The sequence below is a fragment of the Vicugna pacos genome, chromosome 7 (genome assembly GCF_048564905.1).
Source record: "Vicugna pacos chromosome 7, VicPac4, whole genome shotgun sequence".
Classification (NCBI taxonomy): domain Eukaryota; kingdom Metazoa; phylum Chordata; class Mammalia; order Artiodactyla; family Camelidae; genus Vicugna; species Vicugna pacos.
This window is the reverse complement of record NC_132993.1, coordinates 12,107,695-12,123,620: the sequence shown is the minus strand read 5'-3', so window position 1 is coordinate 12,123,620 and position 15,926 is coordinate 12,107,695. Positions and strand designations below refer to the sequence as shown.

The window sequence follows — 15,926 nt, the reverse complement described above, 5'->3', positions numbered from 1 at the left end:
GCTGTGAGTATTAGAAAGACCAAACAGCAACTAAAAAAAATTAAGTTTTGTGTTGACTTAGGTAGAAATGTTGTCTTTTAAAAAGTTCTTGAAATAGAGAATCAAGACCACTGTTGGGGGCCACATAGTGATTCAGTAAGCATACACAAAGTACATGACAACTTAGATTACTTCTCTGAAATCACATAACAGTTGTAAGTTCTTAGAAAGCTACTCAGAGCTATCAATAAAAAGACTGAAAGTTGACCTGTTGACCAACACACTATTAAATGAAGTAATACATTTATATATAAAAATTATCATGTCATTGGGTTGGGAGGTTATGATGAAACACATAAAACAGTCACACTTTGAAAAGATTCTTTACAATGGTGATTCTCAACTGTGTTATGTTTAGAAACACCTGGCAAGCTTATTAAAAATGCACGTGCTTGGACCCCACCCCACTGAATCAGAATCTGCTCTAGCATCACCCTTTTTTAACAAGTAATCCAGGTGATTCACATGCAAATCACAGTATGATGTATAAACACTATTTAACTGCAGTTTATATGGTCAACTGTTGTTTTCCAATATACTAACAGTGTAACTGCTACAATCAATCTCTCTCCACACATACACACACACACACTTTTCAAATGTTAAGGTATACAGGTAATTTCAGTAAAGACAACTTATTTTTCTTGGCCAGTGTTAAAAAGCCTAAGTGAATTTAATGTGGCTGGGGTAGAGAAGATGCAGAGCTGCATGAGGCTGTGTCAATACTATGGAAGATAAGGAACAGAGAATAGGAACTCAGGAAGAGAGAAGTAAAAAATTCCCTCCTACTAGAATGCTCATCATAAAAAAATGAAAGCAAAGTAAGTCCCTCCTAGTTCAAAGATTTTAAAAATATGGAGAAAACTTCATAATTTTAAAAGGATTTGCTATAAAGAAGTTCACAGCTGACTACTTGCTCGGGTAGGACAATCTATGAGAGAGTAAAAGGAACAAGGACAGATGCTAGAGTAGCAGAACTCATTCTTCTAACTGCCATGGTCAAGAGACATGAGGCATATCCACTGTCATATCTCTAGTTTCTACTCAGAAGATCAGGAGCGTCACTCCATTACAACACTTAAGCATGATGTTTCAAGGAAAGGCCTCATGTGCTGCTGTTACTGCCAAAGGACAAAAAAGTTTTCTAAAGCTGGTTAACAAAAATAAGAGATCTGTCCTTCAAGCTTACCCAAGACCTAATGCTTCTCTTCTACAATGAACTGGAGCCTTTCTACAAATAGTAAAATGAACCCCAAGAGATGGTAAATATTTACCTGGTCTCTGTTGTTGATGTTTGAATAAGGTAACTGTCCAGTCATCAATTCATACAGAACAATCCCAAATGCATACACATCTGATTGAAAGCTATATGGGTTTTTATCTTGCATTCTGATTACTTCTGGTGCCTGGTAGAACATAAAGAGAAAAATATTCTTGTTTATTCTTCAAATGAGTAAAGATTGAAAACCAAACTACTGTAGTTCCCAGAATAATGCTTTATATCATTAAATAACTTATCTAATATGTACTCAATTCACTAATGGACAAAGGAATACAACTAATTATGAAAGATAAAGAAAAAAATGATCTGTAAACTGAGAAAGGCACTATTAGCTGAGATTCCATATACATTATTAAGATTTTATAATGAAAAAAAGATTTTATAATTTTACCAGCTATTCTCTTTCTGCATAAAACACCATCGTTGACATTTAAATTCTTCCCAGGACTTACCCTATCAAGAATGAGTTTCCACTTTCTATTCCTGACTCAGGAAAGTAATACTAGACCTCTGGTTATGAGATGTTTGGAAGCAGCACAACCACTATGTGTGCGTTAGATTCAAGTTTTCCCATTAGTATAAATGATTCTCCTTATGTGAGGGCACCCTAGACAATAATGGTAAAATTTCAAGACTGATAAACCACGATAAACTCAAACCCCTCTCCTGCCGCCAAAAGCAGTATAAACATGCCATGGATGCTTTATTAACAAAACCAACAGACAGTAGGTAGATTTAGTAGAAGATGGTATAAAGAATCCTGTGGCTGCTGCTGCTTTGGCAAAGATACAGATCTAATCATATTTGCCACATTTTTACACATTTCAGTCACTGTATTCTACTATTAGATTTCTTATTGGCTGTTTACATGATACAATAGATGACTGTTTAAATATCAGCTTACAGGAGGTTCTTTCACCTTGAATCTTCTGTACTGTTTCATTTGGAAGAAATCAGAAAAACTGCAAGGGTATTAATAAAAAGCTTGTAAAAACACTACTTTGATACCAGAACCAGGACTAACTGCAAAAAAGGATGAAAGACCTGGGACAAGATTCCTGGTTATTGTTCAGGGTAAGGCAGGACAGACTATCTCACAAGGCAGGCAATAATGGTATTCAGCCTCACCTGCAAAAGAATCACCTGTGCAGCCTTTAATCTCTCAGTATCCAGACTACATTCTAGCCCAATAATATGACATTAGAGATGGGATGGGATCCAAGCATTGCTAGTTTTTATAGCTCCCCAGATGACATTAATGTCCAACCAAGATTGAGAAGCACTGATGGAAGGTGTGTGGGAGATCCAGAGGAGAGTGAAAGGATAGCAGTGGGGGGAAGGAGAAGGTTGTTACCTATTTGCTTTTGTCATACATTTTACTGATAATTGCTTTTAGCAATACAATACAAAATAAACCACATACAACTGTGATGTAATGAACAAGCCAAAATACTGAGAGGCTGGTTATGATACACACATAATTCTCAAAGCCAGAATACAGTTTCTGTGATGGACAGTTGAACTGTCTTTTTAAAATTTAATTTTACCTCGTTGTTAATAGATGGTTTGATGAAAAGTTGTATGTGATCTATTTACAAGAAATGCATGATTGATTCTCAAGTTAGTAATTTGTAAAAATTTTTCATAAAAGTTTTTTCTTCCCTAGTATGTAAATGAAAGAAGATTGAGAATACTGTTGTAAATAATTTGGAGAATTACATAACCTTTGTTTTGACCAAACTGTTTTCTCCTAGTCTATGGATGTTCCATATTTGTTTCTGATTTTCTCACACTAATGTCAGATGAGATTCAGATTACATTAATTAGCTTTGTATTTATAATTATTCATTAAAACAGTTAAACATATAAAAAAGAAAAAATCTAGTTAGCTCTAATTACTAAATCTTAGAAATAGAAAAGACATTAGAAATCCACTAGTCCAACCTAATGTTAAAGATGGAAAGACTTGAAGGAGGTTAAGAAATGTGCAGATTAAGTAAGAGTCAGAGTATCAGAGTGCAGACCTCCTGACTCCAAGTCCAGTGCCCGTCCCTCCACCTTGCCACTCACTGTAATGACAGTTACTATCACAAGAGATCATAGCCAAATTTTACCCTAGGCTTATCTTGACTAATTCAGAATCCTATCCTGGAATTCCCTTCTTGAGACTGCTACATAAGTTCAGGGAGTTTAGGCAAATGTGGCTTTAAAACACCTTGCAACTTTTCTATTTCCATGAGGGTGTCCCAAAGTCATAGTGTAGATTCAGTTATTTAAAGTCTAAAACTGCACTAATAATTTTGAGATATCCTGTATTCAGCTTAGAGCAGTGGCTCTCAAACTTTTTGGTCTCAGGAATCTTTCAGTCTTAAAAATTATGGAAGATCCCCCAAGGAGCATCCATTTATGTGGATTATATCTATGGATATTTATTATACTAAAACTTGACTCAAAAACTGTTAAAATATTTATTAATTTGTTTAAATAATAGAACAACCATCAGATGTTAATACAGATATCCCATACTTAATGAGAAGTAACTATATTTTCAAAAACAAAGTTTAATGAGAACAGTACTGCAATTCTTTTTGACTGTTTTAACAGCAGCCAGTTAATCACATTTGTTTATGCATTCACTATGTCGTAATGTGTTGAAGAATATGAAGAAAAATCTAGTCTCACACAGGATGACCTTGGGGACCTCTGAAAGGGTCTTAAGGACCCTTCTGAGAACTGCTGGCTTAAGAAAATGATTCCTATGACTGCCCTTGTCATAGCCTATTGAAAGTAACTGCACAGTTCTAGTTCCCTTCTTTTATAATTTCTTTCTTCTTTTCCACAAAGCAGAGATAGGAATAAAGAAAGAGAAAGAAAGAGCTATCTATACAGGGCAGCACAAGGCTGACAGTGTTAAAAATCTACCTCTCATTTTTCTTTTTCTTTCCTCTTCCAGCTGCCCATAATTATACGGTTCTTTCTAGTCTAAAGGAAGTAACTTTCCAATTTAGGCTTAAATAAGACTGTGAAACAGCCTCTCTCTTAAAAGGAGCAGTTCTTTTAGTAAAACCTTAATAATGGCTGCAGATCACACCTGCTTAAACTGCATATTTGTTTTTTATTGAAAGAGGGTACACAGAACATTTTGAACACAAATTATTTTAGAGGCAATTCTGAATAAAATTTAAAGTGTTTGTAAAATACACACTTTTTGTTTGAAATACACTGAAACCGGTTTCATAGTATTCGTCTTAAAGATAAAAAGTTAAAACCTATTTACATATAAAGATCAACATTGATTTTTGTAAATACTGAGAACTATGAATATACTATAGTTGAAATCTTCAGTGACTTTATGTCAGAGTCCAAAAATTTACTTAATGGAGAAACAGCCTCAATTCTTACCATCCACAAAATGGATCCAGACAATTGTTCAAACTGATGGGACCCACTCCATCGAGATTTCACTGTGGCTAGACCAAAGTCACCTATTTTTACTGTGAGGTCTTCATGAAGAAAAATATCTGAGGTGTAGTAAGTAAAGGAAAGCAACAGTTCTCATTTTCCTATCAAAGCAATCATGATGAAAATTTTAGGTAAGAGATCTAATTTCTACAATTCTGTATTATGATATTCTTCTTAAAAGTATAGTATTTCACATTTCCTCTGACAGTTAATAAATATGTTTTCAAAATAATTAGTTCTATCTGGACCATATTACCTGCCTTTAAGATTTCTGATGCCGGAAATGTGATAGAATGAGGTGAGATGCTTTCCAAGTTTACAGGAGACACTGATATTTTCCCATTAGATTTTAATAATGTACGTTCAAATAGCCTCCTGGCACTGCTGGGAAAGCTGTGAAGGCTCTTCACTGGAATGAAGGCAACTGGCAGATGGAATCTTAATCTGGGTTTATGGAAGAAGAAAAAAAACTTCATTTTCCTCACCTCATTGTTATGTAACTTAGAGCCTTCAGTCACCTCTGAGCAAGGTCAGAGCACTGAAATAAACTAGTAGTTACAAAACTATGCATTTTATAATATTTACAGAACATAAGCAATCAAAGAGTCCTACTATCATAAAGATTTGACAGATTTTTTTGTAATGCTCAATCATTCAAAAACCAAAAGCAGGTTATAGTACCCTGTACTACTATACTTTGGGGCAAACCCATTTATTAATTCCCTTTACAGTGTATTATTGAACATAGCTTGAAAACTGTTTTTACATAATGTGAAGACAAAATGCAGAAGAAAAGGTCAGGATGGTTTCAAACTTCGCAGACAAATTCAGAAGGATACTATTACTCTTGAGGTCTCTGTGGATGATTGACTTGGCGTGTAAGTAACTGAAAAACAAAACATCATTTTAACCTGAGTAGGGCTAAAGACTCTGGCCTCAGTATCTATAGAACATACTTAGAGTTGTAATAAAGACTTATGATACAACTGCAAACTGTACATAAGAAATAATAAAACAGACTGCAAGTGAATTTAGGATTTTAGGAATATATTACTAATACGGCACAGCCAAAAGTTTTTCTATTAAGACTTTGCTTTATCTTTCACTGTTTACCAGTACAAACCTTTCACTCCAGTGAAGCCTATTTATCCATGCCCCTTAAATATATCTTGCTATTTAATCCCACCTCTGTGATCAGTGCTCCCCCTCCCACACCAAATTAGCTTTCATTCCATTCTCCACCTAATCATACTTATTCTTTTAGATTGAATACATACATTCTAACTCCTGAGTAAAGCTTTCCCATGACTAACTCAATTGAAAGTGATCTTTCCCTGTTCAGTTGTATAGTAATTATTTTCACAACTTAGATTCAAGTTATTTTTTTCACTTGCCTATGTTCACTTTCTATTTAGAATGTAAACTCCACTTGAATATATGAAAGTTTGATAAATTAAAACCATTTAAAAAAGTACTATATATTCTTAACATACCTTGTTAAAAACTAGCAAAGAGCTAACTTTCTATGCAATGGCCACAGTGAATCTATTTTAAAGTGGTAAGTTTAAATCATGTTACCCATAAAAACTACCTTGGGTGAGTTTATTGAGGGAAAGGGCTGTGTCCAGTTTATTTCTGCTTGTTCCCAGTGCCTGGTACAGTGCCTGGCATGTGATAAGTATTCAACACATATCTGTCGAATCAACCACAATAAGATGCATATAATGTTCTAGTCAAGGTTATTTTTCTTCATTTAATACTAGAGAGAACATAGAAGAGACTTCTGAAATTTGACAATGCTCACGAGGAAATAAATTCTGCCTTAAAATGAGACCTTAAAATCCAAATAGTATAATCAAAATTACATCATAAACACTGTTAAAAATGAAAGATTTGCAAGTAAGTAAGTTTAATATGTATGCTTTCTCATCTTCAATTATATTTTGTCAGAGATCAAATTCTGAAATACTTTTTGTCAAAATTTTCATTTAAAATTACTGTTTATACAAAGTAACTCCTCCTCCAATCATTCTCTTAAATGATACTGTTTATTTCCTTCATAGCATTTATTACTATCTGAAATTATCTGGTTGCCATGACTTGTTTAGGCCCAGGGTTGATTTACTACATCACATCATCACTCCTCCATTGAAAGAAAACACGATGTCAGTTATTGGCCTTATTTGCTTAAAAAGTTCTGTCATGATATAGAAAGGTAAAAACAGATGGAGAAAAACCAGTCTCAATCAAAAGCCTTTCCAAGATGGGGAGACCTTATCCTTGTTAGGAAGAAAAGGGGATAAGTGGTGATGGTGTTGGAGGTGGAACTCGGTGCTTCAGTCAAGAGATCTGGTATTTAGTGCATAGAAAAGCTGTTGGTCTTAAAAAGGAGTTGTCTCCTTTGAATTAAAAACGACAATAACAACAACAAATGAGTAGAACATATGAAAATATAGAGGCATGAGGAAGTTACAAGATAGGAAGATAAAGGTAGTCTTGATGGATGGTGTCAACCTTTTCAATAAATTTGTACAAAGAAATGTAGCAAGAATAAGGTAGACAGAAATGTAACTAGAGGGTCGAGGAGAGAAAATTTCTGACCAGGAAAGTAGTAGATAATTAACAAGATATAAATATAATTGCTGAGCTAGTGATAAAACCGTAGTAGAAGATGGACAGCATAAACCTATTATAAGCAAAGTTGCGTATCACTGCAACTTGAAATAACACCACCTTATCCTTGTGTAATCCTTTATTTTTTTACAAACTGCTTTCCTAACTTATACCTCATTTAATAACTCTCTTTCTGTAATACCTCTATAACAAAAGCAGCAAAAGAGCAGAAATCCAGGTCTATATAATGGAAGGTTGGAAAAAAATGGGCTTAAATTCCCCAGCTGGAAAAAACGGGATGAGTATCATACACCAATCCCTACATCATATAATATTCCAGAGTAATTACTACCTTAAATAATTCTACATAGGTTGCCACTAAACCATCACTTCTTAAGCACCAACCAGTTACAGTGGAAGATGCCAAAAACCACATAACTGGTTGAGGGTAGGGAAGGGAATAAGAATAAATTTATTTTGCTCAGATGATACAAAAGTCTATCCATTATGTAGGATGACTAAATTGGACCTCCTTCTTACCTTTCTAAGATGTTAAGGAGAACCTTGAAAGTTTATAAATGTAGTAGGGAAGAAAAAAAAACACGTTATAAACTAAATGATTATCATATTCTCTTGATAGGTATGTTTAGGAGTCTCCTCCCTTGAAGAAAAAGTCTCCACCTACAGTATCATTTAACCTTAAAGCTGGGAAACTATCTAGTAAAATTTGTTTTCTAAGCTACAGATTCTTCTAAAGTCTTAGCCAACATTCAGCTTTTGAACATTCTTTTTTAGATCGTAATATGACGCCCTCAAAATAAATACAGTGCTCTAGATTTGATCTGATCAACACAAACTAGAGATTTTCATCTTCACCCTCCCCTTGAATATAAGAACTCAAAACCATAAAACTCCTAGAAGAAAACCTAGGTGGTAAAAGCTTCTTGATGTTGGTCTTGATGATCACTTTGGGTCTGACACCAAAAGCAAGGGCAACAAAAGCAAAAACAAGCAGGACTATATCAAACTAAAAAGCTTCTGCACAGCAAAGGAAACCACCAACAAAATGAAAAGGCAACCTACCAACTGAAGAAAGTATCTGCAAATCATATATCTGATAGGAGGTTATCCAAGAAATATAAAGAACTTATACAACTCCATAGCAAAAAACCCAAACAATCTAATTTAAAAAAAAGACATTTTCCCAAAGAAGACATACAGATGGTCAACAGGTACATGAAAAAGTGTTCAACATCCCTAATCACCAGGGAAATGTAAATCAAAACCACAATGAGATATCACTTCACACCTGTTAGAATGGTTATTATTATAAAAAAAAACGGGAAGTATCAAGTGTTGGTGAGGGATAGAGAAAAGGTAACCCTAGTACTGTTGGTAGGAACATAAAGTGGTACAGCTGCTACGGAAAAAAGAGTGGAAGTTCTCCCTCAAATTAAAAACAAAATTACCACATGATCTAGCAAAGCCACTTCTGGGTATATATCCAAAAAAATTTAAATCAGGATCTCAAAGAGGTATCTGTACCCTCATGTTCACTGCAGTATTATTCACAATAGTCAAGAAATGGAAACAACCTAAGTGTCCATGAATGGACAAAGAAAAAGACACACACAGGAATATTATTCAGGCATAAAAAAGAAGGCAATCCTGCCATTTACAACAACACAGATAGATCCTGAGGGCATTATGCTAAATGAAGTAAGTTAGAGAAAGACAAATACTGTAAAATATCAGTTACATGTGAAATCTCAAAAACAAAAACAAAACCCAAACTCATCTTCATATTCCTTACGGTGGGATAAATATTTATTTAATCAGTCATTGTTGTGACTATTATTGCAGCCATAGTCATCCTGATTGTTATTAAAACTATGTTGAACTTTAAACTTAGAGAGTTGTTGTTTTGCATTGCTCCTATAAAACATTTCACCCATCCTACATTTGTATACTTCTCTTTTTTGGACTTAGATAAGATTTCATATTTTGTAGACACGGCCCAAAATTTCAGCTTTTTAAAATTTCAGTTTTCACTAAAAAACAAATTTTAAAAGATTAGCATGCTAATTTTGTTCTCATCTAAGTTATCTGTGAATATGCTAGTCATATTCAAGAGAGGAATGAGGACAAAAATCTCCTTCTAGCTTAAGAGCTTCAGGTATGATCATCAAAGTTATGAATCTCGTTAAATTCTCCATGTACATTACATATCTCCACCTTACCCTCAAGAATGAGAGGTATTGTTCAAATACCTTGCTGAAATTCAAATACTATGCCTACACCATTTGCCCAATTTACTAGTCTATTTACAAGTGTCTCTCACTTAGAAGTTTGCTGCTATTTTCTCATATTTTTAACTATTTCTAAAACCAAACAACTGGCCTATGCAGACATTAGCATTTCAGTCCTCTTTCACCAAATACTACACAACTTCAAAAAAATTCATCAGACTTCATGCAGCAAGCTGAATCTCTTCTCAGACACCAATAGAGAATTTAGCAGTTGACTGGAATGGCGTGATAATGGTGACAAGGTGCTATTTTATCCATTTCAAATACAGTTTCAAACTACAGTCTTCTTTCTACTTTGAGGCCCTACAGTCCCCCTCATAATCACAACGTGGAAAGTGAGGAAGATGGAAGGGAATGACATTCTGCTACTCCTGTGTAGTTAGTAATCATTTATCACTTTAGGATAATTAAAATCCCTAGTAAGCGGAGTTAAAGTATTTTTCAGTTGTGCTCCATAGTGGCCTAAATTCTATTTTTACTTAGACTTTTCAGTTTTTCTTTGTTTTTAAAAAAGAAAATTTATTGAGAACTATAACTTTTATACAACACAAAATGCACCCAATCTTTATGTATAGTTTAAAGATTTTTTTGGACAAATATATATGTGCACACACACGCTTGTCTAAAGACGAGCCACAATCAAGATGAAGAATATCCACCACCCCCAAAAGTTTCTTCGTACATTTCTGCAATTAATAACACCCTCCTCTAGCTCAGACAACCATTGATAATGCTATCACTGGTCATTAGTTTTGCCTTTTCCAGAATTTCATATAAACAAAATTATATGGCTTCTTTTGCTCAGCATATTGATTCTCAGATTCACACACTGCCTGCATGCAGTATTAGATTGTATGGATATACCACAACTTATCCAGTTACCTGCTACACATTTGGGTCGTTCTGGGGTTTTTTTTTTTTTCTGGGCAATTATAAACAAGACACTATAAACATTCACATACAAGTTTTTGTTGTCGAATTATAGTTTCATTTCTTTTGGGGAAATAGGTAGGATTAGAATTGCTCACATGGTAATTTTAATTTTAAAAGAAACTGCCAAAGTGGTTGTACCGTTTTAAGATCCTTACCATCAGTGTATAAGAGTTCTAGTTGCTCTGCATCCTTGCTAATCTTGGTTGTGTTGGTTTTGAGTATAAGCATTCTAGCAGGTGTGTGGTAATGTCTTATAGTTTTAATCTGCCTTTCTTTAATGTCTAATATGTTGAATGTCTCTGCATGTGCTTATTTGTCATTCTTATATCTTCTTTAATAAAGCATTTCAATCTTTTGCCTATTTTTTCACTGGGTAGTTTGCTTTAGTACTTACTGAGTTGTAAGAGTTCTTTACATGATTTGGATACATGTCTTTTATTATATAACGTATCTTGCAAACATTTTCTTCAAGACTGTGGCTTGTCTTTTCATTTTCCTAACAATGTCTTTTGAAAAGTGAAAAGCTTAAAATTTTGATGAAATCCAATTTATGAATTTTTTTTTTGTGTCCTAAGAAATCTTTGCCTATCATTAGGCTACAAAGATTTTCTCCTGTTTCTTCTAGAAGTTTTAGATTTTCAGATTTTAGTCTTAGTCTTTGATCCATTTTGAATTAATATTTATATGTCCTATGTCCAGAAAGGGTTGTTTATTTATTTACCCATTCTATTTGGATATCCAGTTGCTGCAGCAAAATTTGTTGAAAAGACTATCTTTTCCCCATGAACTGCCTTGGTATCTTTGTCAAAAAACAAGTAAATAAATAAAACTAAAAAAAAAAAAAATCAACTGACCACAGACATAATGGACATATTTCTAGGCTTTCGTTCAATTGTGTTGATTCACATGTCTGTCCTTATGCCAATATCACACTGTCTTGATCACTGTGGCACTGTGGAAAGTTTTGAAATCTCACAGTAAAAGTCCTACAACTATTCTTTTTCAAAACTGTCTTGGTAGCATTTCCACACACGTTTTAGAATCAAATTGTGAACTTCGACAAATAAGGCTGCTGAGATTCTGATGGGACTGCACTGGACCTACAGAGTCTATACATCAATTTGGAAATGATACACAGTACTTGTACATGTATAGCATTTTCAAGTAACTGTTTTCTAGTTCAGACCTGCTTTAGAGAGGAAAATACTCTTTGGAAAATACTTTCATCCTAGTTTTCATAAGTGCAACACTGGCCTGAAGAGAATAAACGAGAATGTACTGTAAGCAAGGAATATCATGATATTGATGGAATAGCAAAAATCATGCTATTTTCTTTTTTTAACTTCATTTTAAATATTCACATGCTAAAATACATAAAATCAAGTATCATGCTTCTTTTTATTTATATGAGCAAGATAACTCAACGTGGGAAAGGACAGTCATTTCAAGAAATTATTGTTCCGGGGGGAGGGTATTGCTCAGTGGTAGAGTGTGTGCTTTGCATGCGTGAGTTCCTGGGTTCAACCCCCAGTACCTCCAACAAACACAGATAAATAAATAAATAAATCTAATTACTCCCCTCAAAAAAAGGAAGGAAGGAAGGAAGGAAGGAAGGAAGGAAGGAAGGAAGGAAGGAAGGAAGGAAGAAAGAAAGAAAGAAAGAAAGAAAGAAAGAAAGAAAGAAAGAAAGAAAGAAAGAAAGAAAGAAAGAAAGAAAGAAATTATTATTGTTATAGCAATATTGTTCGAAATGACTACCCTTTCCTACTTTGAGTTATCTTGCTGGATATCCATATAAGGAAAAAAACCTTCAACCCTTGCTTCATACCAGACACAAAAATCAATCTGAGGTGGACTGAAGACCTAGAACTAAAAAATTGTAAAACTTCTGTAAGAAAAAAACGAATTACTATCACCCTCTTGTACATGTACAGCATTTTCAAGTTTTCAGAATAGTTTTTCATCATTTGGTTTTATAACCTTTCTGTTTCTCTGTGAGGCAAGCATAAAGGCAGTAGTACACTTACAGTGATGGGAAAACCAGAGCCCAGAGGCTCTACGTGACATGACCAGAGAGGCAGAGTGGAAAGAGCATGGGTTTTGAGCATATAGATTTAGGTCCGAATTTCAGCTAAGTCACTTACTAGCCATATGACCTTGGGTACATGACATAATTTCTCTAAGCTTTCAATTCTTAACCTGTAAAACGGAGATAATAATATTTACCTTTATAGATTCTTTCTTTCACTTATTTAACACAAACTTACCAAAAGCTCACTATGTGCTAAGCAACAACTATTCTAAATCTTGGAGATCAAGCAGAAAATCCTTACCCTCAAGTGGTTTACATTTTAGTATAGAAGACAGAAAATTAAAAAGATGTATCAGTAGAACATGTAGTATTCTATAGGTGGGAAACAGAAAATGATGAGTTACAAGGGGTGTACTTTCAGACCAGGAAGGGAGGGCCTCTCTTCAAAGGACATTTTGAGTAAAGATTCAAAGGAGGGGAGGGAGAGTCATGCAGTCATGGGATAAGAATACAGCAGGCAGGGGACTAGCAAGGCAGAGTCTTAAGGCAACTGTGTGCTTCTCATGTTTAAAGAACGTCAAAGAAGGCAAACCAGCATGGAACGGAAAGAGCAAGAAGGAGAAGAGCGGTGAATGAGTTGAGAGAGGTAGTAAAATAGGCAGTGGGGGGAGGGACGATTCTGGTGGTGGTCACATTGAGAAAGGCTCACTGTAAGGACTTTCGTTTCCTTTCTGAGTGAAATGTGAAGACACTGAAGGAGCAGAGGAGAAACATAATCTGACCTAAGTCTTGAGAGGACCACTCTGGCTGCAATATTGATAATAAACTGAAGAAGTTGTAAGATTCTAGATATACTTTAAAGAGAGAACAAACAGAAGTTGATTAATAAGTTGGTTGTGTGGTATAAGACAAAGAAAGGAGTCAAAAATTAAGTACAAAATGTTAGACATAAGCAGCTGAAAGAACAGAGCTGCCAGATACTGAGATGAAAGAACATAAGAAGAGCAGGCTTGAGGAAAAAGATCAGGACCTCAGTGTTAGATATATTAAATTTGTCCGTTAGAAAATCAAGTGATGTTGAGCAGACAGATATGACAGTCTGGAATTCAGAGGAAATGAATTGGCTGGAGACTGGCACAGAAATGGTAATTAAGTTGTATTTTAAGTCATGAAGCTGGATGAGATCACCAAGGGAATGGAATCCCTGGACCGTTTCAATATTTAGAGAGGTTAAGGAGCTGAAGAAGAACTAGCTGAGAAGGAACAGATAGTAAGTAGAATGAAAGTCAGGAGAATATGCTTTAAAGCAGTGCTTCTCAAACTTCAGTATGCGTACAAATCATTCAGGGATTTCGTTAAAATGTAGTCTTCAGTTCAGTAGATCTGGGGTGGGACCTAAAATTCAGCATTTCTAAAAGGCTCCCAAATAGAATGTGGTCTGAGTAGCAAGGAATTAAGAAGAGGTTACATGAAGAGAATATGATCAACTTCATCATATGTTTCTGATGGGTCAAACTGAGGACTGAGTATTTCAACACTGGGTCTAGCAACATGGTAACTATCTTATTAAGAGATATTTCAGGAGGATGAGAGGTTTAGCTCAGTGGCAGAGCACATGCTTAGTATGCATGAGGTCCTGGATTCAATCCCCAGTACCTCTACTGAGGGGGAAGAAAAAAGATGAGGCTTAATGTGAGTCAATAAAAAAAATTCTTAAAAAGAGAGATTTCAGTGAAGTACTGAGCAAAATCCTGACTGAGTTGGGTCCAAGATAGAAGGGGAAGAAAGAAATTAAGACAGTGAGTATGAACAAGTCTTTTGAGATGTTTTACTCTGAAGGAAAGAAAGGGATTTTTTTTATTATCAAAATTTTTAAGCACAGAGAAGAGTTGAAAGAACAGTACAATAAATACTCTGTGCCTTCCACCTAGGTTCAACAACTGTCAGCATTCTTCCAAATGTGCATGGTAAGAAAGATGTTATAAACTGGGAGAAAATCCAGTAAAAAGGAAAATCTGATGATGAACAGAAGAGATCTAATCAAAAACGTCAGTGAGAAGGAGAAAGGGGATGGGATCTAGTGCACAAAATGGAAGGACTGGCTTTCAGTCTTAGGCAGAAAAACTGAGCAGGAATGTAGGTAGATACTGCGGTGGGTACTTCTAATTTTCTTAATGAAATGGCAAGTAAGGTTATCAGCTGACTGTATTTGGAGAACTTTTGGAGGATGGGGGATAAAGGGAGTATGATAGCATCTATGAGAGAGGCAGAGCCAGCGGGAGGGAAACAGGGAACTGAAAGTATGATTGCTGTGTGGCAATAAGGGTCCATTTGAGGTACACTGAAGCAGCAGCATAGTGTAAAGGTTAAGGTAACACATTCTGGAGCCAAAGTGCCTGTGGCAAGTGACTTAACCTTTTAAACTCTAGTTTCTCCATCAGTAAATGGGGATGATAATACGATCTACCTCACAGGGCTGTTGAGGATTAAATGAGGCAGTGTGTATAAAGTACACAGAACAATGTCTGGCACACAGTAGGTACTATGTAATTGCTAAATATATCACTGTATATAAAAAATACCACAGAACATAGTTGGTCTACAAAAAAGAGGGAGAGAGTGAGTTACTAGCATATAGCAGAGGTGGAGTCAGAACATAATACTTATGACCAGTAAAGACGTTTAAAATAAGAACAAGTGAAAAAAGGTAAATCCAGTATGATTCCACATTTAAAACAACAACAAACCATTGTGTATAGTTTTAAAATTCAGAATTCTAAACAGATATATAATACTCTACATCAAAACATTAATGGTAATTATTTCTCAGGGGAGTACTGGTGCTTAATTATATTTTCTGAATTTTCTATAATGATTATGTTTCCTTATAATAACTTATATTTTGAAATTAAGAAAAACTGCAACACAAAGACTAATGTAGAAATCACTCATATTCTACCATAATCAACCCTGTTAAAATTTTTGCACATTTGCCTCCTGTCTTTTTTTTTAAGTTTACACTTCTAAAAAGATTATGAAACTAAAACACAACTGTAGAAATATTTTCAATTAAGAGACAGAAACAATGAGAATTTTATATAGGTAAAGCTAAAGTCTCTCTCATTTTGACCCCCTTTCTCCTTCCTGGAGACAACTACTACTGAGCTTGGCTTGTGCCTTCTAATCCTTACTTTAACACTTTCACACATATAAATATGTATATAAAGTTATGACAAAAAAAAAAGTGTTTTGTTTT

General features: G+C 34.8%; 1 protein-coding gene across 2 annotated transcripts in view; it reads right to left on the bottom strand.

The window, feature by feature from the left end:
- Nucleotides 1-15,926, bottom strand: part of BRAF (B-Raf proto-oncogene, serine/threonine kinase) — a 142,735-nt gene that overhangs the window by 15,413 nt on the left and 111,396 nt on the right. For both annotated transcript variants that reach the window (XM_015244245.3, XM_072964326.1), the window contains exons 14-16: nucleotides 5,623-5,669; nucleotides 4,724-4,842; nucleotides 1,314-1,445 (exon numbers count right to left, since the gene is read on the bottom strand). In XM_015244245.3, the coding sequence (XP_015099731.1) occupies nucleotides 1,314-1,445; nucleotides 4,724-4,842; nucleotides 5,623-5,669 (298 nt within the window). The remainder of the gene's footprint in view (nucleotides 1-1,313; nucleotides 1,446-4,723; nucleotides 4,843-5,622; nucleotides 5,670-15,926) is intronic.